Here is a 23,259-nt window from a genome sequence, read left to right on the forward strand (position 1 = left end):
TCTCAGGTACTCAGCAGCCACACATGGCCGGTGGTTTCTGTATTTGTATGGGTTATAGAACATTCTTGTCCTTGCAAAGTCCTATCGGTGCTGATCTCAGTGTTTGCTGGCACCACCTTAAAAATGTCATCTGTACCCTGTCATTTGGTGGCTCTCCGGGTAGGAACTTGCACAGCTGAGAGGGTGTCACTCTGTTGCTGTGACACACACCCAGTCTGCATGTTCAGGATGAGGCACACTGGCGAGGAAGTGGGCAGCTCCTGGCCCAGCCCGACTGCACTTGCTCAGGTGGTGAAAGGCTCAGCTTTGCTCCTGTGCAAAGTCATCAGGCTGTCTAAGTGTGCCGGCAGAACAGACGTATCCCCAAGTGTATCAGAGCAGAAACGGCAGATCTGAGTTGGTCCTGGAGTTAGACAGACCTGGCCAAGCCCTGCCTCTGCCTCTGGCTGCTTGTGTGACTTTGGGCAACTTAATTAAACTCCCTGGGTTCAGGTTTCTCATGAAAAAGGGAGATAGAGCCTATGTCACAGAGTCCTTATAGAGAATATGAGAAAGTCCCACCATATAGCACAGACATGGTAAATGGCAGCAGTTAGCTGGTAGATCTTGCTTACCCATTTTGCACATAATTGAGCTAGGAGTTAAGAGCTCAGTAAGTATTTGTGAAGTGAACAAAGGAACGTCTGTGTCCTTTTGCACCTTGGTTGGGCAAAAACAAACAGCAAAATATCTGATTTGCGGTTTCATTTTTTTGGAAACAAAACAATCAAACCCTGTGGTATGGTGTGTGATTGGGCATTCAAGCTACCTGCATCACCTGAAAGGTTGTCGACATTACCCTGACGTGTGCAAAAGCTGCGTGTGAGTAGTGTGAATGACTGGAAAGAGTTGCTAGTTTTATAAAATACATGTGCTATTTTCACAATCTTATATTACGCAGCCGAGAAACCTACAATGCGCTTACTAATTGGTTAACAGATGCCAGAATGCTAGCGAGTCAGAACATTGTGATCATCCTCTGCGGGAACAAGAAGGACCTGGATGCCGATCGCGAAGTTACTTTCTTAGAAGCTTCCAGATTTGCTCAAGAAAATGGCAAGTGACCTTTTACCTACTACTGCTTTTCACATGGGCAAATTTGGGGGTAATAACATTGCTTTGGATATATATCTATTGGAATTTTAAGATTAAATGGTATTTAAGAAATGCGAAATTTCCTAGAGTTTTTAGTAAAGTTAGGCTTACTTAGCATATTTTCACTGTATTGCATTCTGCCTACAAAAGTTATTATGATAAAAGCAAATGTGCTAATATTCTGTAATGACTTTTTGGTCTAAGGACAGGCCTTGGTCTAAAGCAAAGGTTGGAATAATTTTTAAAGGCCCTAATTGCATGATGTTCTGTCCTTTTTCCTAATGTAATTTGGAGCTAAGTTGGTAAAACATTAGCTCTAAATAGAAGGGGAAAGCAGTGGAAGAAATACTGGGCTTTTTGGTTTTATTTTACTTCATTGAATTTAAGTCATTTGGTTATATGCCTTTGAAAATTCTCTGAATTTCCATATAGAAAACCAGAGAATGACACATAAAACTAATGGTTGCTTATAGATGAAGAATTCAGGCTTTTTAAAGGACTTTAATTGTTAGAACCAGTCCAGAACTAAAATATCCTAGTATCAACTTTCAGTTGGACTCTAGGACTACCAAATTACATTCTTACAAAGTGACTGGTTTTATGCTAAGAAAATAAGCACGTGAGAAGAACATAAGGTATCATGAGTTTGTAAAAGAAGCCATTTAGAGATACAGAAGCAAAGAGAACCAGGCTTTCCACTGGGTTAGTAACCGCTCTGGTGGATAAGAAAAGTATGAATCCATAGAGGACCTCTTCACCGTCAGAATGACAAGCTGGAGTGTAGTTCCCGCAAAGGAGAACCTTGTCAATGGTATCTATGGTGACATGAGGAGTATTTGGAGAATATTCGTCTCGTGTCGACAGCCCGGCCGCTTCGGGCAGCCTGCCTCCTCACCAGGCCCCGGTGCTGGGGCGGCATCTTTAGCAGACGAGCTCCAGCAGGAGGTACCCGTCGCTGTTGAGAAAGGCTTAGAATTCTTCCAACGTTTAAAAAACTATATTGACGTGTATTGATTCTGTATTTGCAGAAATATGTGGTTTTCAAGTAACAAGTTCCATTTTGCCTGCTATTCGAAGAGAATACTCAGCAGGCTGTCGGTACCTCAGTTGTGATGCCTTCTAAACATAGCTTCGCATTTTGTTTGCTGTCACTTTTAGAGCTGATGTTTTTGGAAACAAGTGCACTAACGGGGGAGAATGTGGAAGAGGCCTTTGTACAGTGTGCGAGAAAAATACTTAACAAAATTGAATCAGGTAAAAGGCTTTCCGTTAATAAACTTTTCTTCAGCATATTTTACTGTCTAGCTCAATAGTACCACTTTTTAATTTTCCGAGAGTGAGTTAGTCAAAGAGCATTCTCCCTACACCTGCTAACCTCAAATTGCCACTTACGGTTTTGAAGGTCTTGTCCACGTGGCTGAGGCGAAGGCCCAGCCCTTCTTCGTAGTGGCTTCCTTGCACCACTGGTGTAGGATGGGCCATCAGGGTTTCAGCGAGTGTTTGCTTCTAGAACCATGGCTTTTGTGGATCCACTGCTTAGAGGAGGAAGAGTGGATCTTTGTCCACTCTCTGTGAACAGCTTGCTAGCCCTGCTGGGCCAGTGGTCCCATGACATGACGGGGACTGCCGTGTGAGATTAAGGAAGTTATAGATACATGCGTGACGTCGATACTTGCAGCTTGCACATCGTGGAGAATTTATTTCTGAAGCTAACTGGCTGTGCCTCGGTGGTAACCTGTCTCACGTTTGCATTTGTTGCTTCAGTAAAAATAAATTTAAAATAACCCTAATTTAGGCAGCTGACAAAATACTATGTCATTTACTAAAGTTGAGTTTTATTTAAATATTACCAAAATTACATGTGGACATTCACTTTTTAATTGATTCACTCAAATATCTGAATGTCTATTCTTTGTCAGGTGCTGGGATACAAAAATGATTTAATCATAACCCTTGCCTTCAAGAAACTCTTTCATGGGAGCCATCAAAAAATAATTATCATACAGTGTGGTGGATATAATAATTGAGGGGTGCATAGGATCCTGGGTTTGCACAGAGAAGGGGAACCTACCCAACCAGGTCCTGGAGGTAGTGTCAGGGGGGGTTCCAAGAGGAGGTGACAGCCAGGCTCAGCCTTTCAGAATGTGAGGAAGAGTGAATGGGTTAAGGGAGTGGGGAGAAGGGTAGTCCAGCAGAGGGGACAGCATCCTTTGGAAGTACCGGGAAAGTAAAAATCGCTAGAACAGAGAGACTGCGGTGGGGATGGCAGGTGAGAAGCTTGGAGAGAGGCAGCAGCCAGGCTAGTGATTCTCCTCAAGGATCTGGAACTTGGTCTTGTGGGTTACTGAGTCTCAGCCCTGGCTGTACACTGGAGTCACCTGGGATGCGTGGAAATTCAGATCCCAGGCCCCACCTCTTGAGATGCTGATTAATTGGGCTGAAGTGTGGTCTAGGCATCAGCCTTTCTAAAAGCCCTTGTTAAGTGGTTGATTCTAGTGTTCATCCAAGATTGAGAACCACTGCTGTAGAGGACGGAAGCTATTCGAGAATAGTAAGCAGTGAGCGATATGGTCAGGTTGGGACTTGAGGTAAATCAGGTATGTAGGTGGCCACGTTGAGGACAGATTGAGAGAACAGGACTGGAGACCAGGATGGCAATTAAGGCATTTTTGAGTAGTCCAAGTAAAAGATGACTGATTAAATCTTTAAGGAGGATGTGGAAGTAGAGACGAAGAGATTCATCTCTATGAATCTAAGAAATACTTTGGTAGTAGTATCATATGACTCATATGCGAAATAGTAGGCAGGGCGGTTGATTTGGGGGCAGGGAGTGGTGAGGAGGTGGGGTCAGGAAGGCACGAGGAGCCAAGGGTAACTAGATATCACATTTGGGTAACTCGCTAAAGAGATGTCATTAAACCAGAGGATAAGCGGGTTCAGGGGAATGTAGATGATTCTGTTCTGGATGTGTTCCCTTTGCAGTACCACTGGCACAAGCCCGTGGGATTATCTCATAAGCTCTGGGGAGAAGCCTGGGCTGCAGGTATACATTTGGAAGCCATCGGTACATAGAGTAGTTGAAACTATGAAAGGAATGTGATCGTCTGAGAGCAGTTGAGAGTGAGAAAGCAGTGATCAAAAGCAGAATTTGGAGACTGATAGATGGTGAAGAGGAACCTAGAAAAGAGAAAGAAGGAAATGGTCAGAGATGGATGGAAAGAACCAGGGGAAAGTGGATATCATTTCAGCCAAAATGATAAAGGAGTCAAAGACTTATTCGCTATCAAATGCAATAGAGCACAGTCTCCTAAGCTAAAAAATACCCTCTGGCGCGGGTGTAGGAAGTCATTGGGCATCTTTATCAAGAACAGCTCCAGTAGTAGTATGAAAATAGAAGACAGCAGTTGAGGAACAAAGAGGAGGTGAGAAAGAGTGAGTGTTGACTTCTCTCTTGGAAAGTACTGGTATAGTAGGTACAGAGGGTTAACTTAAACAGGGTTTGGTGATGGAAGAAATGTTAGCTTGTGTGAGCGCTGAGAGAGAAAACAAGGCAGAAGGGAAAGGAGAGGAGGGTGGAGAGGAGATGACAGAGAGAGTGGGCTGCTGGGTGAGATGCAGGGAGAGAAGCAAACTCTCTGCTGCGGGTGGAGCCTGATGCGGGGCTCGATCTCACCACCCTGAGATCATGACCTGGGCTGAAATCAAGAGTAGGGCACTTAACCAAATGAGCCACCCGGGCGTCCCTCCTCCTCTTTTTTTTTTACACTAAAGTTCGCATACTGTAAATGCTGCACCTTGCTTTTCGTACTGACTGGACCTATGGATCATAACAAATCAGCATATAGAGACTCCGTCTATAGGTATGCTAATGCACATAATACATGTTGTCTGTCTTGCCATAATTCACCCAGTCTACTTTGGACATTTGGAGTATTGCCAACATTTTGCTGTCACAAGTAATACTGTGGTAAATAACCTTTTACATATCATTTCCCATGTGTGGAGTGTATGTATAGGATGAGTTCCCAGAAGTGGAATTGCTAGGTGACAGAACATAAGCATTTGGAATTTAGGTAGAGGCTGTCAAATTCTCCTAGCACGGTTGTAGCAATTTATAATCCCACTATAATGAATGAAGGTGCTTATTTCACTGACGCCATGCCCACGGGGTGTGTTATCATACTTGGGTTCTTACCAGTCTGGTAAGTAGGAAATGGTCTCTTTGTAGCTTAATTTTAAATTAATTTATCTTTGTATACATAATATATTCATATGATTCCAAATTCAAAAAATAAAAAGCGGATACAGTGAAAGTCTCCCTCCATTACAACCCCTCTCCTGTCCCCAAGCCCTAAAACTCCTTCTTGAAGTCAACTAGTATTCTTACTTTTTAAAAAGATTTTATTTATTTGCTTGATAGAGAGAGAGAACAGAGCAGGAGGGAGGGGCAGAGAGAGAGGCAGGCTCCCCACTGAGCAGGGAGCCCGCCATGAGGCTCAATCCTAGGACCTTGGGATTATGACCTGAGCCAAAGGCAGACATTTAACTGACTGAGCCACCCAGGCGCCCCTATTCTGACTTCTTTATGTCTCTTTCCAAAGATGTTTTTATGCTCATAGAAGAAAACGTATGTATATATTTTTTCCTTATTATTCAAAACAACTGTTTATACACAGTGTTCTGCACTTTGCTTTTTTCACTTAATATATTTTTGAGATCACAGAAACATAAAAGCTTTTTTAAAAGAAGACTTGCTTGGTCCTCAGGTGAACTGGACCCAGAAAGAATGGGCTCTGGTATTCAGTATGGGGATGCTGCCTTGAGACAGCTGCGGTCACCACGTCGTGCACAGGCCCCAAGCGCTCAGGAATGTGGTTGTTAGAAGCAGCACAAGAGTATACAGGTAGGTGCTGTCATCGCAGTGTCGTTGCTGGCCCTCTTACCTTACATTCTGTGCACTACTCGGGAGTTCTACACCTGCTTAACTGTAAAGCTTGTCATTGCTTTTTGCAGCTACGTTATGAAACCCAGAGGTGATTGTATAATTAAAAGTTAGATACTTTCAACAACAGTGGAATACACATTCTGAGCTATAAAGCACAGCTTAACAAATTTAAAAGAATAGAAATCATACAGTGTCTTCTCTTAAACTATGATGGAATTAAACTGGTAATCAGTAACAGGATAACTGGAAAACCCAAAATCTGTGGAGGTTAAACAACACACTTCTAAGTAACTCATGGATCAAAGAAGAAATTGCAAGAGGAATTTAAAAACATTTTGAACTAAATGAAATTCAAAACACAACTTACCAAATATGGGGGGATGCCGTGTAAGCCACACTTAGAGGGAAATTTATAGCATTGAATGCATACTTAGAAAAGAAGAAAGATCTAAAATCAGTCATCTAAGTGTCCACCATAGGAAACTAGGAAAAGAATAGCAAATTAATTCCAAAGTAAGCAGAAGAAATAAGAAGAATTACAGCAGAAATTAATGAAATTAAAACCAGAGAGTCGGTAGAGAAAAATCAACAAAATCAACAAATTCAAAGCTGATTCTTTGAAAAGATCAATAAAATCAATAAGCCTGTAACCAGGCTAATTAAGAAAAGGGGGGACATAAATTACTAATATCAGAAATGAAAGAGGGGACATCACTACAGATCCTATGGACATTAAAAGGATAATAAAGGAACACTATGAATAATTCTATGCCCACAAATTTGGGCATAGATGAAACAGACCAATTCCTTAAAGGACATGATTTGCCAAAATTCAAGAAAAAATAGACAATTTGAATAGGTCTACATCTATTAAAGAAATTGAACCAATAATTAATAATCTTCCAAAACAAAGTACCCAGCCCGGATGGGTTCTCTGGTGAATTCTACCAGACATTTAAGGAAGAAATGATGCCATTTCTCTGCAATCTTTTTCATAAAAGAGAGCAGCAGAGGGAATACTTCCTGCCTTATTCTGCGGGGCCAAAATTACCCTAATTTCCAAAACCAGACAAAGACATTAAAAGAAAATTACAAACCAATATCCTTCATGAATATAGATGCAAAAATCCTCAGTAAAATATTAGCAAATCAAATCAGCCATGTACAAAAAGTATACTTCTTAAGTGGGATTTATCCCAGGGATGCAAGGCTGGTTCAACATTCCAAAATCAGTTAACGTAATCCATCACGTCAGTGGGCTAAAGAAGAAAAATCATATGATCCTATCAAGAGAAAAATCATTTGACAAAATCTAACACCCATTCAATTCATGGTGAAAATTCTCAGTCAACTAGAAATAGAGAGGAATTTCCTCAGCTTGGTAAAGAATATCTACAGAAAACTACCACTAACATCATCAAACTTGAAGCTTTCCCGCTATTAAAATAGCAAGGCGAGGATATCCCCTCTCACTCCTTTTCGACATCATACTGGGGGGTCTAGCTAATGTAGGAAGATTAGAAAAGGAAGTAAAAGGTACACAGATAGGGAAGGAAGAAATTAACCGTCTTTGTTCACAGATGACATGGTCATCTATAATGTAGAAAGTCTAAAAGAATCCACAGACTCCTCCCTAAGCAATTATGCAGCAAGGTTATATGGCAGGGTGCAGGGTTATTATACAGAGTCGGCCACGGTTCTGTAAACCACCGATGAACAAATGGAGGTTGAGATTGAAAACAATGCTGCTGACATCAGCATTCAAAAAAAAGAAAACACTTAGGTATAATTCTGACAAAATGTGTCCAAGACCTCTATGAGGAAGACCAGACTGATCTAGAGTTTATATGCAGTGGCGAAAGACCCAGAATAGCCAGCCCAGGATTGAAGGAGAAGAACAAAGTTGGAGGACTGTGGCTACTGGGCTTCAGGACACTCTCCAGCTACAGTGGTCAAGACAGTTTGGTATTGATGAAAGAACAAACAGATCAGCGGAACAGAGGAGAGAGCCCAGAAGTACACCTGCATAGATAGTCAACTGAACACCTGGCCATCCACATGCAAAAAAAAAAAAAAAGTGACATATACTTTACACCCTTCACAAAAATTAACTCGAAATGGATCATAGACCCAAATGTAAAACATAAAACTATAAAACTCCTACAAGATAACATAAAAAAAACCTAGAGGACCTTGAGTATGACAATGACTTTTTAGATACAACACCAAAGGCACGATCCATGAAAGACATAATTGATAAGCTGGACTCCATTACAAAACTTCTGCTCAAGGAAAGACAACAAGAGGTAGAAAAGACAAGCCACAGACTGGGAGAAAATATTTCTTAAAGACATCTAATAAAGGATTGTTATCCAGATAGACAAAGAACCACTTAACAATAAGAAAACAACCCAATTTAAAAATGGGCCAAAGACTGTAACAGACACCTCACCAAAGCAGCATACTGTAGATGGCAGTAAGGATATGAAAAGATACTACGCAGCATATTTTGTCAGGGAAATGCAAATTAAAACAACGAGATACCACTACAACATACTTATTATGGCCACAGTACAGACACAACACCGAACGCTAGCAAGAATATGGAGCAGTTGAACTGTCATCCGTTGCTGCTGGGAATGCAGAATGGTACGGCTACTTTGGAAGACAGCGTGGCAGCTCTTAGAAAGTAAACATACTCTGTAAATATGATCCAGCAGTCTCACTCCCTTGGTATTTACCCAAAGGAGGTGAAAACACAAAAATCTGGGGTGCCTGGCTAGCACAACTGGTAGAAGACGTGACTCTTACTCTCAGGGTCATGCGTTCAAGCCCCACGTTGAGCATGGAACCTACCTAAAAAGAGAAAAGAAAATAAGAAAACACAAAAATCTGGACATGGATGTTTATAGCAGCTTTATTCATAATTACCAAAACTTGGAAACAATTAAGATGGCCTTCAGCAAATGGATAACTAAGCCGTGTACTTCCAGGCCATGAACTATTACTCAGTGCTAAAAAAGAAATGAGCTGTCAAGCCATGAGAAAGCGGAGAGGAGCTTTCAGTGCGTATTACTAAGTGAATGATGCCAGTCTGAAGAAAAGGCTACACACTGATTCCAACACTGTGACATTCTGGAAAAGGCCAAACTGTGACAAAAGTAACAGCATCAGTGGTTGTCAGGGGTTGGGGATGGGAGGGATGAATAGGCAGAGCATGGACAATATTTGGGGCAGCGAAAATCCTCTGTATAAATACCATAGCAATGGATACAGGTCATTAGATACGTGTCCAAACCCGTACAATGTACAGCATCCGGAGTGAACCGCAGTGTAAGTAGTGGACTTCGGGTGATGACGATGGTGTGTCAGCGTAGCTTCATCAGTCGTAACAGATGGACCTCTCTGGTCCGGGATGTCGGTAATGGGGGAAGCTCTGCATGTGTGAGGGCAGGGGGGCGTGTGGGAAATCGATGGACTTTTCCCTCACTGGTGCTGTGAACCTAAAACTGCTCAAAATAAATAAAATCTTAATAAGGAAAAAGTCCTAAAGCAACCACTAAAATAACATGCCAGAGAGTGTTGGCTAATAAGCCAACATAGAAATTTAAAGGGAATAAACGCATAATCAAGAAGAAGGGAGAAGGAGGAAAGGAGTAAAGAAGAGATCAGATAGGAAATGGTGGATTAAACTCTACCAATTAAGAACGATGTTCTGCTTGAAAGAGTTTAAACTTTGTAAGAAATCCTTAGGCTCTTGGGCAGAAAGAAAGGAAGAGGGTAGGTAATGGGAGTAATTGGGATAGAGATTTTTCTGCCTTTGTATCCATAAGGAGACTTTTGGGTAAATTGAAGTCTAAATGTGTCTGTTGCTAAAATAGAAGGCTTATTTATAGAATCTGCAAATGGAGATTTTAGCTTTCTAAAGCGTCCTTTTTTCCCATTTACCACAGTGGGCTTTTTTATGTACCTACCACATTATCTAACAGGTGTGGGTAAGTTTAAGTCAAGTTGGAAGATACGTTCCCTAAATCCCTATGGGACTTTGTGTTTGTACGTTTATAGTTATGCGTATTTCTGAATTGTTCTTAATATTTTTTAGGTGTTCATACAGTGGTATGTTGGACACAATTGTCGGACCTTGAAGAAGTTTTTTACCACCATCTTTTTCTACTTGATACAGAAGTAGATAATTGTGCGAAGAAAAATAACGTGGGGCGTTGTGCAAGCTCATAGATGTGGCACAGCGAATCATACAGTAGTAAATCTCATTAAATGGACAGTGCCATTAGGTGTATATGTGTATGTAAGCATTTTCTGTTCCACATTTCCCTTTCACTTTCGGTTTCAGTCCTGTGTGCTGTATATATACTCTTGCTCAGTGCGTCTCCACAGCATGGTATCTGATGTAGGATAGGATAGAATGTCGCTCTAAATGCAGTCTAAAATTTTATTTTTTTTTAATCATATGAACTGAAACCTGTTAGTGGTGAGGTGTGCTTCGATCGTCGTGTCGGGTATTTTGCACACTTGGTTATATCTAAGACTCTGGCATTGCTGGCCAGCGCCGCGCCTCCTTCCGTCGGCCACAGTCCACGAAGTGGACTTGTAAGTGTTGATGTAATCCACCCGTGAGACGCTACATCAGTAGTTACTCACGTATGGAAATCAAATGAAAAATGGAGTTTTTCCATGAACTTGACACTGTCCAGCACTCTGTTGGTTTTAAAGTATCTTCTCCAGACCGATTCAGGAAGCGTAGCCTGAGTACCTGCTGTGTTTCAGGCACTGATCAGCGCTAAGGATGCTGGTACCTTCACCCAAACTTACTAGGAAGCAGATTCTGCTTCCAGCTGTTCGTAAATGTGGCAGACGGTGTAATTTGGGGCTGCTCACCTGTTTCTGGTTTGCTGCTCTATCTGGTCTCCCTGCTGGAAAACGTTGTGTGTTACGTGCTTGTCCTGGGATTTAGTGTATGATGTCACTGCCTCTTTTTTAAATCCTTTATTGTTTTGTGTTCATTTTAAGGAAACCCACTAAATCAAGTTAATATTAAAGGAATACCACTCATTGAGAAATTTCTGTATAGCTTTCGCTGAATACTTAAATGCCTTACTACAGTTATCAAATTGACATGTTTTTAATTCACCTAAGGTATATTGAAGTATAGTATATATTGTATTACAAAGACGTGTTCTAATATTTTAAAATGTCAGTGCAAAAAACATACAGTAGAACTTTTCTTTAAAGCTGAAATACAGTATTATTTAAGGCAAAAAGGTTAAAAAGCATTCTTCACCTTCTATATGTTCTTTCACTGTGACTTTTAGCTGCAGACTGATTGGTCGATGTCATTGCCTTTCAGTTAGGAGCCGCCCACTGCTTTGTTGTTTGATTTAATCAACAGAGCACAGTGGCACCACAGACTCTGGAAAGTGACCTGGATGAAAAGATCAGTATGTATCTGTCTTAGGTATTTTAATTTTGCTTTTTTAATGCCATGGATATTTTAGTTTGAAAAGTCAGAATATGAAGCAAATTCTCAGACTGAACTACTTCTTAGACCTCTCTGGAAGAACATTCGATTCAGTGTCTCATCTATGATCGTTTTGCAGGCTGCTCACTTTTGAACAGCTTTTTGCATGGGACAGGAGCATGTCTGTTCTACCACATCGGTTTATTCAAAAGCAAGAATTTTTAAAATAAGATGTTAAATTGGTTTATAAATGAGCCTATTCATTAAACCACAGGTACTGCATATAATTCCATATCCTTTGACCAATAAAAGTTGCTGGAGAACCAAACCATGGTGGTTCTTAATAAAGGCCTTCGGGAGAAATGAAGAAGGAAGATAATTTAGTGTTGGTCAGTCGAGTATTTTCCAACACCCTCAACCAGTTCTCTGATTCGGCAGAGATCCTAGCGGGGCGGCCGATTCCATTCCTGTATCATCCCCCTGGAGATAGCATCGGATCCCACAGGTGCCAGGCGTAGTCTGCCCTGTCCTTCAGCACACATGCACACTTCAGGCGCCAGTAGCAAGCAGGTTACCTGTGCTTCTGACCAGCCAGCTAGAAATCTGAGGTTCCCGAGACCCCTTGCTGGGGTTTGATGCATTTGCTGGAATGGCTCACAGAACTGAGAAAAACCATTTACCTGCTAGAAATGCTGATTTATTGCAAAGGATACAGATGAACAGCCAGATGAAAAGATATACAAGTCCCGGGCTGGAAGGGCCCTGAGCACGGGAGCTCCTGTCCCCCTGGAGTTTGGGGTGCACCGTCCTCCTAGCACTAGGATGTGTTCTCGTTTACCAGCCTGGAAACTCAGCAAATCGTGTTCAAGAGCTCAGTCTCCAGCCCTCCCCCCACCCTTCCCAAGTTGCGGTAGTGGAGCTGAAAGTTCCAGCCCTGCTAATGATTTGGTCTTTCTGGTGACCAGTCCGGTCCTGGGACTCATGGGGCCCCCACCCTGAGTCACCTCATTAGCATAAACCCCAGTGTGCTCAGAGGGAGGGGATGCTTTGTGACGAACAGAACACACCCCATCACAGGAAATTTCAAGGGTTTTAGGAGCTCTGTGCCAAGAATCGGGGACAAAAACCAAATATATGTTATTATTCATAATCTAGTAAATGTTATATATACATTTCCCACAACTTACCAGGTTTTCAGGACACTCTTAATTCACATTTCTAGAAAAGTATTTTTTCAGTCTTCCTAGAAAAATATTCTAAACTCCATTTAGACTTGAAACTATTCTTTTACAAGTCCAGCATTTAATGAAAATAAGAACGTCGCGGTTTGGGGATCTAATGGTTTTATTAAAAACCTGTTTTTTGTGACTTTTTTTTTTTTTTTAAAGATTTTATTTATTTATTTGACAGAGATAGAGACAGCCAGCAAGAGAGGGAACACAAGCAGGGGGAGTGGGAGAGGAAGAAGCAGGCTCCTAGCGGAGGAGCCTGATGTGGGGCTCGATCCCATAACGCAGGGATCACGCCCTGAGCCGAAGGCAGGCGCTTAACCGCTGTGCCACCCAGGCGCCCCAAAAAAACCTGTTTTTTGTGACTTATGAAATTTTATGGAACGTGGATTCCTAGCACGTCAGTATTATTCGGATGATGATGAATCTGACGTTAAAATTAGAAACTTGGGGTGCCTGGATGGCTCAGCAGGCCATGACCCCGGGGTCCTGGGATCAAGCCCCGCATCAGGCTCCCTGCTCAGCGTGCTCTCTCTCTGTCAAATAAATCAAATCTTTTAAAAAATAAAAAATAAAATTAGAAATTTAAGTCATTAGCAATTCATACTGCAACAAGTAGATGGTTCTTCATTTTCTGTCAGATTTATCTTTTTTTTTTTTTGAGTGGAGATTTAGAGGGACTTTAAAACCCCTGTGAATTTTTAATCATTTTTTTATGTGCCAGTTGTAAAGTGAGTCTCTTTCCTAATCATCCTGCCTGTTCACGTACACAGAATTGGAGTTTGTCCCAGTTGTTGCTTGGTTACGTCCCAATTGTATTAAATTCTTCAAGGAGTTGTTTTTAGACTTCTGGAGGGATTTCTTGGAGAACACCCGGCAGAGTCAGGAAGACCCGCGGCTGAGGAAGTGTCAGCCAGCACCCCCCCAGATTAGAAAATACTGCTTACTGTGAGAAGACAAGAGTGCGAACAGGGAATCTGTGCGTCCGTCTGCTCCACCGTTGCCCGGTTCTTCAGTGCTGTCGCATTAGGAAACATCAAGGCATCTGTCATAGCACCCCAAGCTAGTTCGGTATGCATCTCTGAAAAGAACTTGTTTTTAATTTTGTATGGTCACCATACCATTGAGAACTTCTTAAAAGATACTGATACAAAGCCAGGATGGTTATGTTTTCTCTTACCTTGCAATTATATGAAGGTTTCTGGCATGTATTGAAAAAGCAAAATGCACGTCTTTCATACGGTATTTTCAGAGCACGTGGCTAATTGTACCAGCAGTGCTGTCCCCGGCCCCGGGGACCCTGCACCTGCAGCAGGAACAACACCAGGCTGCCTGCACAGCATCAAGTAAAATGCTCATTTCTGTATTTTGGTGGGGCCCTCAAATCATTTGACATCGAATTGTTTTGTAATATGAGTAATTCAGAGTAAGTCTCCCACATTATTCCCTTTTCCAGAAAATTCACTATTAGTTTCCATGGCCGTATAGGTACATCACATACCCCACTGTATATATTATGCCGATTTCCGGGGAGAATGGTGCTCTTATATGCCACTCCTGTTTCTCTGAATGCCCCCTGCTTTCCCATTGCTTCTGTACCTTTGCATGGACTGTGTGTGTTCCTCACTTGCAATGCACCCCACCGGCTCTCCGAGTCTGTCAGGCTGCGGCCCTGCTGTCCTGTAGGGTGCGCTGTAGAACTTCTGTGCTGGGAGCCTCTCTAAGCCCCTTCCCGCTCCTGGCCGTGTGCAGACACACACTGCTCTTGTCATTCTCTGTCCTAACCCCGCTTTTGATATGGATCATGTTTATATGTTATTCTTGTTTGTCTTCTCTCCTGGGCTAAGACCTCACGAGGACAGGGCTGCCTTTTGTGCGTCCCATGCCCGGCACATAAGAGTGCTTGTGGAAAGGACAGATAATGAATCAGTTCTGTCCCCACGGCTTTCTAAAGTACTTGGATATCCAGTCTATCCACTGCAAGATCCCTTTTTGCAAAATCCCCGAAAGGTAGTCATACGATCCTTCTAAATCCCTTTCTGTCTGGGAGAGAGGTTCGTAACTCCTAGAGCCCCTTTTCAGATGACATCACCAGGATGGTGAAGGAGAAGAGCCCAGCCTCTCCCCCCACAACGATCAACTTGGACGACATTAGACAGCAATCCACAAAATCAGCTCCAGGAGAGCTGAGGAGTCCGCTTGAGAACTGCAACACAGTGGGACAAAAAAACTGAGAAGAACCACACAAAAGGAAGAAAAAACAGCTTTGTTTTGCCTGTGTTCTCACATCCTTTTAGGCCGGCACTGCTCACCACTGTTAGAACTCCCCAGCTAGGAAGAGTTCTGACCGGGGAAGGGAGAGTGGAGGGAACGACCAGTCTCCCTAGCTTTTTGGGGCACCACACAAAGGATCCACTTCAGTTTTACCCCACCCAGAGGCCGGCAACGCTGAGACCTATGGAGGTGGCTAAGAACAAGGAAGAGGGTCAAGGGCTATCAGTAGCAGCCACTCTGCAAGAGCAACCATGGCTGCCAGTGACCTGCTCTGCGGAGGACCCCAGCAGCTTTCACCCCTGCAGAAATGAACAGCCAGCACACCCACGTGGACCCCTGCAGATTTCATTCTCTTTTTTTGCCCCAGTGCCAGATGCCTGAGTCCCTCTCTGCTCCCTCCCAGAGCCCAGGATCTGCAGCTACACGAGTGCAAGATGCCAGCCTGGAGTCCTCCACCCCACCTCCAGTGCCACGTGTACACTTGCCCCTAGCCCCTCCAGCTGTGCACTCAAAGGCCACCAGCCTGACTAACACTGGTCAATCCTGCAGCTAGAGAAGTGCACACCAACAGCCAGGGTCCCCCGGCCGCTTGCTTCTGGGCCTGCAGTTGGCCCAAACCCTTGTTGCTGACTTTGCCCCCAGCCTCTGCCACTACACAGACACCTGCAGCTGGCCTCCACAGCCAAGTATGGCACACCACTAGCCTGGCCACCACTGCTGCCTGCCCTGGTCCCTAGCTACTGGACCTGAAGGCATCACTGAGGATCCCAACAGCCCTTGAAGCCACTGAGGAATCCCCCGCCACAGTGCTTGGATCATACAGTTGATGCTGTGGACCTCAGTGGCGTGAACTAATGCAGCATCAGACCTGGAGCTGCCACACCCCCTGCACTTAGCACCCCGCACTACGAGTCTTGGGGAGAGAGCACACTCCAGCACCCCCATTCACAGGTGACGGTCTTTCCTAACTGAAGCTAGTCTTTCTTCAAATGCACATACACCTACACGAGGTGACAGGGATCACAAAGAATTGGGGAACACAGCACCACCAAAGGAACACTGTAAACTTCCAGTAGCCGACCCCCAAAGGAATGGAGATACATGAATTGCCTGATGAAGAATCCAAAACAGATGTTCTGAAAGATGCCCAGGGAACTACAAGAAAACACAGTTTAAAATTATCAGAAAAACGCAAGAACAAATGAGTTCAACAAAGAGAAAACATAAAGAACCAAACAAATTTTGGAGCTGAAGAATGCAAGTAATAAACCGCAGAATTCAGTAGAGAGCTTCAACAGCAGACCGGACTCAACAGAAGGAAGAATCCATGAGCTTGAAGGCTGATAGTGTGAAATTACCCAGTCAGAGAAGGAAAGAAAAATGAAAAGGAATGAAGAAAGCCTATGGAACTTACAGGACACCATTAAGAAACAATCTGCCCATGGCTTTGGAGTCTCTGAAGGAGAAGGGAGAAGGGGGAGAACGCCTTATTTTAAAGAAGTAATGGCGAGGGTGCCTGGGTGGCTCAGTCGGTTAAGTGGCTGCTTTTGGCTCAGGTAGTGATCTTGGGGTCCTGGGATCGAGTTCCAAGTCAGGCTCCCTCCTCAGCCGAAAGTCTGCTTCTCCCTCTGCCCCTCCCCCCTCAAGTTTGCACTCTCTGTGTCTCTCTCTCAAAAAAAGTCTTAAGAAAATTTTTTTTTTTTTAAAGTAGTGGCTGAGAACTTCCCATACCAGGTGAGACACTTGGACATCCAAGTTTTTGAAGCTGATGAGTCACACCAAAATTTCAGTCCAAAACTCTTTCTCCAAGACACATTATAATAAGTGTCTGAAATTGTATGTCCTCGTGCAGCCTACTACCTTTCCAAAATTTGGGTAACAAACAGAGTTATCCACTTATTTTACATTCTGGGGGTAAGAGCTTTGACGTTTAGGCAGCGGGTTTTTTTGTTTGGATTTGTATTTCTTGGGAATTCTGTCTGCACTCTTGGTTGGCCTCGTGGCACCTTGCAGTACAGCCTGGGGGCAAGCAGGTGCTCAAGGTGTGCGCTCCTTCTTCGTGACCTGCTGCTGTTAAGAATGGAGCTTTGGGCTCGAGGGCTGTGAGAAGCAGTTGAGAATTACTGATAAGCCTCTGCTTTTAGACCTAGGCATGCTCAGCTGTCTATTATATGATGGGTCATAAATGCTTGGGGGTGAAACGTGTCAAATCTCTCCATTTTGTTAATTACATACTGTTACAGTTGACAAGTCCCCATGTTGGAGAAGCCAGAGCTGTAATTAGATCTTGAAAACTTGGACCCTGCTGCCTTTTCAAAGGGGAAGAGGAGTTGCAAATAGTTTTCCTATTCTAAGATTAAATGATTTCACCTGAAACTTGAACTTTGTATCTATTTAAGTTGTTTATACAGGTTTTTACCTGATTTTCAGGCTTTTACCCTGAGCTATGAAAACTATACTTTTGCATTTGGAGAAATCCAGTGCTGAGTGCTCCTTTGGTAGTTCACTGTGTCTCTGATCAAAGTACAGCACAGGGTATACATTCCAAGACCCCAGTGGGTGCCTGAAACTGCAGACAGTACTGAGTGCTACATATACTGTTTTCTCTTACATATACAGAGCTACGATGAAGTTTAATTTGTAGATTAGGCACAGTAGGAGAATATCCAAATTGCCAGCATTACCACCCTTGTGCTTTGGGGCTCTTATTAAGTAAAATAGGGGTTACCCCCGAACACAAGCACCGCAATACCACAACAGCCAACCTGATAACCAGGTTGGCTGGGTGACGCATGGTGGGTAGCAGGCACGACATGGATATGCTGGACAAGAGGATGATTCGCCTCTTGGATGGGACAGAGTGGACTGGCACAAGATTTCATGGTGCAGCTTAGAAGAGCACACAATTTAAAACTTAAGAATTATTTCTGAAATTTTACATTTAATAATTATGGACCAGAGTTAACCACAGGTGACTGAAACCAGAGACAGCTGTCAGCTGAGTGGGGAGGTGGGGGTGCAACCACTGATTCCTTAAAATACAGTTTATTAGTGAAATTACTAAAAACTTTTCATTTAACAAGCTCATTTTTAATACTGTCAATTAAAATGTCTATACTAAAACCTTCAAAGGGCTTTGCATTTTTTACAGCTTAAAAGTATTCTCACGTTTAACATCTGATTCATCTTTCAGAACAGCCCTTTGCAGTGGGATAGAGCAGATATTAGCCCCATCTCACACGTGAGGGCCCAAAATACAGGGGGTAGGAGCTGGCTACCCCTAGGAAGTGAACAGGAGGCCCTGGGTGCTGGCTGGGGACCCCACTGCATGGCAGACAAGGCACTGGGATTTCTATGGGCTGAAATCCTTCTTTCTCTCAAAATTTACTGTGAAAATTTCAAACACACATGTATTGGAGTTTTTAAAACTATAAACAGTTCTTATTTTAACTAGTGAGAGTAGTTTTTATTTTAAAAATAATCTTTAGTGCTAAATTACTAGAGATGGGGAATATGTTGATTTTGTCACTGTAAAACCATGTTTTGATTTCTAAAAAAGCCTTGCAAGTTTGAGAACTTGCTTTTTGTCCCTGCCTTCAGTAGGTTGAAAATACTACCAGTTAAAAGTGCGTGACTGAAAATGCGTGCTAGCTGGTTTTCAGAATGCTTTGCCACCATCTTCTTGTCGTTGGCTTTTAAACCCGCCCAGAACTGAAGTTGTGTTAAATAGTAAGGGAAAGGTGAGAACGTGCCTGTGAGGCTCGTGCTGATGGCTGTCAGCCCCTCATGGGGAGCTTGTCCTTCACCGTACACCCTGAGGTTTGCATCCCTCACGGCCACGGTGCATGTTACTTACAGTGGCCGCATTCCTGTTGACCCAGGCTAGTCCTGGCCTGTGCTGCTTCTCACCTCGATTTATTTAACTTCGTTCTTGAGCAAGAGTAAAAGAAAAATTGCTTTATTTACTCAGGAATTTTTTTAACTTACTCTCAAACTATCAGATTATTCTACTATGGCCTTCTTCTCTCCTATTTATTTCCACTAATTTTGGCTTTATGCCAATAAAATGCTAGACTGTTGCTTCAGACTTTTAACAAATGTAGTTACATTTCAGGCCCCACGTAGTGGCCTTAACTTTAGGCCAAGTCTGGTGTGTGTTCCTAGGGTTGACACCATGTTTTCCCTGCGCGTCAGGTCTGTTCTTTCACTGGATGGTGCCATACAGCAGGGTACCCCCCTGGGGGGAAAGTAGAAGTCTAGTTCAATGGATGTCGTAGAAAGTATAGAAGGCAACTAGGAGGGGTGAGTGTCGGGAATCATCCACAAGTGAGCATGGGACAAAGGACCCTGGAGCTAAGCCAGGGTGCGGTGCCCTGCCTGAGAAGGAGGTGGCCATTCGAGGGGGCTCTGGGCAGGAAGCAAGCATTTGGTTCTGATTTCCCAACATTCCTCTCAATAACCAGAAAGCAGCATAGAGACAAAGGAACTCCCCAGTTCTGAAATCCTAAAGCCATAAGAACGTGAAAAGAGACACTGATGTCATCATCACAGGTGTTAGTCAACACCTGGGCCATAAAAACAATAAAAGATAAATTAATGGTAAAGTCAGTGTTCACAAGTAGTCACTCTTACCTGGATCAGACTATCTTTCATGGTCAACAAAACCAGTGTTCTGCATTTAAATTGAAACCATACACACGGCAAGATTCCTGCCACAGGCAACCCCATGAATATGTGAGCAGCTGGCAACGGTGAGCAGAGAGCAATCATGCTTCCACTTGGGTTTTGTCTGTGCTTCAAGACGGTTCTGCACTCAGCGTCCTTCATCCCTACCCTGTAAGTCTAGCTCATGGTTAGAGGCAGACAGCGTGGTTGGGCCACAGTCTGCCCACTAGACCACACTGCTGTGGACTCTCTTGGTCAGGACACCTGCACACATGGGTATATCAGGAAACGCTTAGGAGTGGAACTGCCAAGTCAAAGATGTGTTCCTTTTTAAAATTCATAAAGCCCAATTGCCCTCCAGTGCCCTTGTGCCAATTGACTCCCCCTAATAGAGCAAGGGGTCCAAACTTGTATTCGCACTTAAAAAAAAAACAAAACCATAAGGTTTATATTTTATCTTTATTAACCTAGAAAAGGTTAGTCTTTTTTAGTGAAAATTCAGGATTTGTATGTTCCTATTCAAAACTCTCAGTGTATACTTCCTAACAGTAGCCAGAGACCGCTGTTAGTGGAGCAGAAGTGTACCTTCTCCATGACCACTGCGGCGCTGTGGAAAAGCTAAAATTTAATAAGGACAGTCTTCAAGGGGAGGACATATATTTGAAGAGGGATATTTAGTTTGTGTTTTCTCGAGGATTGTTTTTTAAATAACATTCTTATGTTTCAAAAATCAAAGCAGTATGAAAGATACACACTGGCTCCCCCTACCCCCCGGCCCCTCACACTCCACTCCTTCCCTCGCCTCTATAGGTAACCACTGGTACTTCGTGTGTCCCTCCAGTTTCTTGACGTAGAGAGATACTTTTTATTACTCCTCCCTTTCTTAAACAAAAGGTAACGTATTACATACTGTCGTTTTTCCATCTATACTCTATCTTGGAGCTCTTTGCCTATCTCAGTACTCTGAGAACTTTCTTCACGCTAAAGGCTACATAGTGTTCTGTTGTGTGCATAGACCGTGTTACCTTTTTTTTTCACTGTTTAAAATTTGAGTGTCGTTGACACACAGTGTTATATTAGTTTCAGGTGTACAACATAATGATTCAGTGAGCTTACACATTATGCTGTGTTCACAAGTGCAGCCACCCCCCGTCCTGACACACTGCCGTTGCAATATCACTGACTATATTCCTTACGCTGTGCCCTTTATTCCCACGACTTGTTCGTTCCACAACTGGAAGTCTGTATCTCCTGCTCCCCTTCACCCATCTTATCCAAACCCCTCTGACATGGTTTAGTAATCTTTTTTTTTTTTTTAATGTTCAGTTAGCCACTGTATCATTAGTATTTGATGTAGTGCTCAGCGATTCATTAGTTACGTATAACACCCAGTGCTCATTACAACACGTGCCCTCCCTACTATGCATCACCCTGTTACTCCCTCCCCCCACGCTCCTCCCCTCCAAGACCCTCGGTTCATTTCCCGGGGTCCATAGTCTCTCATGGTTCATCTCCCTCTCTGATTTCTCCCCCTGACCACGTTTTCTTTAACCAGCTCCTTACTGATAAATAATTGGGTCACATCCAATTCTCTGGTTCATTTGAGGCAAATCCGAAATATTTAATTAATGACAGCATTGTTAATTTTTCAGTCTTCACCTACATTCTCCTTCTCTCATGTATCAGAAAAAGTAATAGCATTCCTTCTAGTTTAACCCCTTTCCTATATATAGGCAAGAATCATTTAGAAAATTTGATGGAAGGGGAGAAAATCCAGCAAGAAATGTGCAAGAAATTTTTGATGAAAACTACTGAAATAAATATAAGAAGACCAACTTAAATGGAGACACACTGTATTTGGGGATAGAAAGACTCAGTATTATTAAGATATGAGTCCTCCAAAATTAGCAAATTCAATGCATTTAATAAAACTCCCAAATGGAATTTTAATAGAATTTGTAAGTTCATTCCAATGTTCATATATATACATATACATATATTTATTTATTTTATACGTATATAAATTATATTTGAGGAAAGAAAATTGCCAAGAAAGCAAAGAACAAGATGGGCATAGAGAGACTTGCAAATACTAAAGTACACTGCAAAATTAAATTAAAATAGTGCTATGAGCTCAGATATAGACAAACTGATCCATAGAAGACTGGCATCTAAAAACCTCATGAATCTATGGCAATTCATGAAAACATACAATGTGACATCTTACATCACTGGGGGCTCCTCACTGGATAGTGTTAAGTCTATTTACTACTCATTTTTTTAAAAAATAATATTTATTTATTTATTTATTTATTTGACAGCAAGAGAGACAGCAAGAGCGGCAGAGAGAGAAGCAGGCTTCTGCTGAGCAACGAGCCTGATGTGAGACTCGATCTCAGGGTCCTGAGATCGTTACCCGAGCCGAAGGCAGACATTTAACTGACTGAGCCACCCAGGCGTCCCTATTTACTACTCATTTTTAATTGGGAGGAAGAAAAATTCAATTTCTACTTCATATTCACCAAAAAATTAATTCCAGTTGGATTAAAAAACTGAAAGCAAAAGGCAAGGTTTTGTGTGATTTTTTTTAAGGCACTGGGAGAATATACAGAATTTTTTCAATGATCAAAGGGTGAATCTTCCTAAAAGTGACACAAAATCCCCCATCTGTAGAGAAGAGGTTTAAGGTTTGACTCTGCAGATTAATATTTCCTATAAGACAAAGGAAAGCATGAAGTTCAGCAATGGGCTATGACAGCACATTTGCCACACATTTAGCAGAAGATTGATGCCAGATGTATAGAGATCCTAACAAGCTAGACGGACCGGGATGCACTTAAAAAAAAAAAAAAAAAAAGGTAGTGCGTTTTTCTAATTTTCCAAAGTATTTTTAAAAGATTGGCAAAGTACACAAACGGGATATTCATCAAAGAAATAGGTGATTAACAGACACGAAAAAGATACTAACCTCTATTATCAAGTAAAACGCAAATTAAGATAACCGCATTTTATTCCTGATATTGGTAATGTGTGACTTTTCTTTTGGTCGGTCTTGCTACAGGTTTATCAATTTTGTTCTTTTTGAAGAACAAGCTATTCGTTTCCTTTTTGTTTTCAAATTCATCGATTTCTCCCCTTTCTCTCAGTCTACTAGATGTGGGTTTATCTTGCTCGCCCTTTTCCAGTTTCTTAAGATGGAAGCTTAGGTTATCGATCTGAGAACTTCTTTCCTAATATTAGCACTCAAAGCTATAAATTTCCTTCTAAGCACTGTTAGCTGTGCCCACAAATTTTAACATCTTGTAATTTCATTTTTCTTCCTTTTAAAATATTTTCATTGCTCTTGAGACTTCCTTGGGGGATTATGTATGAGTTTATTGTTTGATTTCCAACTGATGTGAGATTTTCCTGTTATATTTCTGTTTCTGTTGAATTTCCAATTTAATTCCATTATAGTCAGAAATATACTTTGTATAATTTCAATTATTTTGCATTCGTTAATGTTTCTTTTATAAACAGGATATGGTCTATCTTGA

The 23,259-nt window shown here is 42.3% G+C and overlaps 1 protein-coding gene across 3 annotated transcripts in view; it reads left to right on the forward strand.

The window, feature by feature from the left end:
• Positions 1-22,287, forward strand: part of RAB4A (RAB4A, member RAS oncogene family) — a 54,661-nt gene extending 32,374 nt beyond the window's left edge. The window contains exons 5-8 of one of the 3 annotated variants that reach the window (XM_057308448.1): positions 941-1,095; positions 2,293-2,388; positions 5,901-6,037; positions 22,045-22,287. In XM_057308448.1, coding sequence (XP_057164431.1) covers positions 941-1,095; positions 2,293-2,388; positions 5,901-6,016 — 367 coding nt within the window. In that variant the 3' untranslated portion in view covers positions 6,017-6,037; positions 22,045-22,287. Of the gene's footprint in view, positions 1-940; positions 1,096-2,292; positions 2,389-5,900; positions 6,038-10,181; positions 11,884-22,044 lie in introns of those variants that run through there. The other 2 variants (XM_026504224.4, XM_026504225.4) reach the window with 2 other exon arrangements.
• The last annotated feature ends 972 nt before the right edge of the window (positions 22,288-23,259 follow it).

The sequence above is a fragment of the Ursus arctos genome, unplaced genomic scaffold, assembly GCF_023065955.2.
Source record: "Ursus arctos isolate Adak ecotype North America unplaced genomic scaffold, UrsArc2.0 scaffold_7, whole genome shotgun sequence".
NCBI lineage: Eukaryota > Metazoa > Chordata > Mammalia > Carnivora > Ursidae > Ursus > Ursus arctos.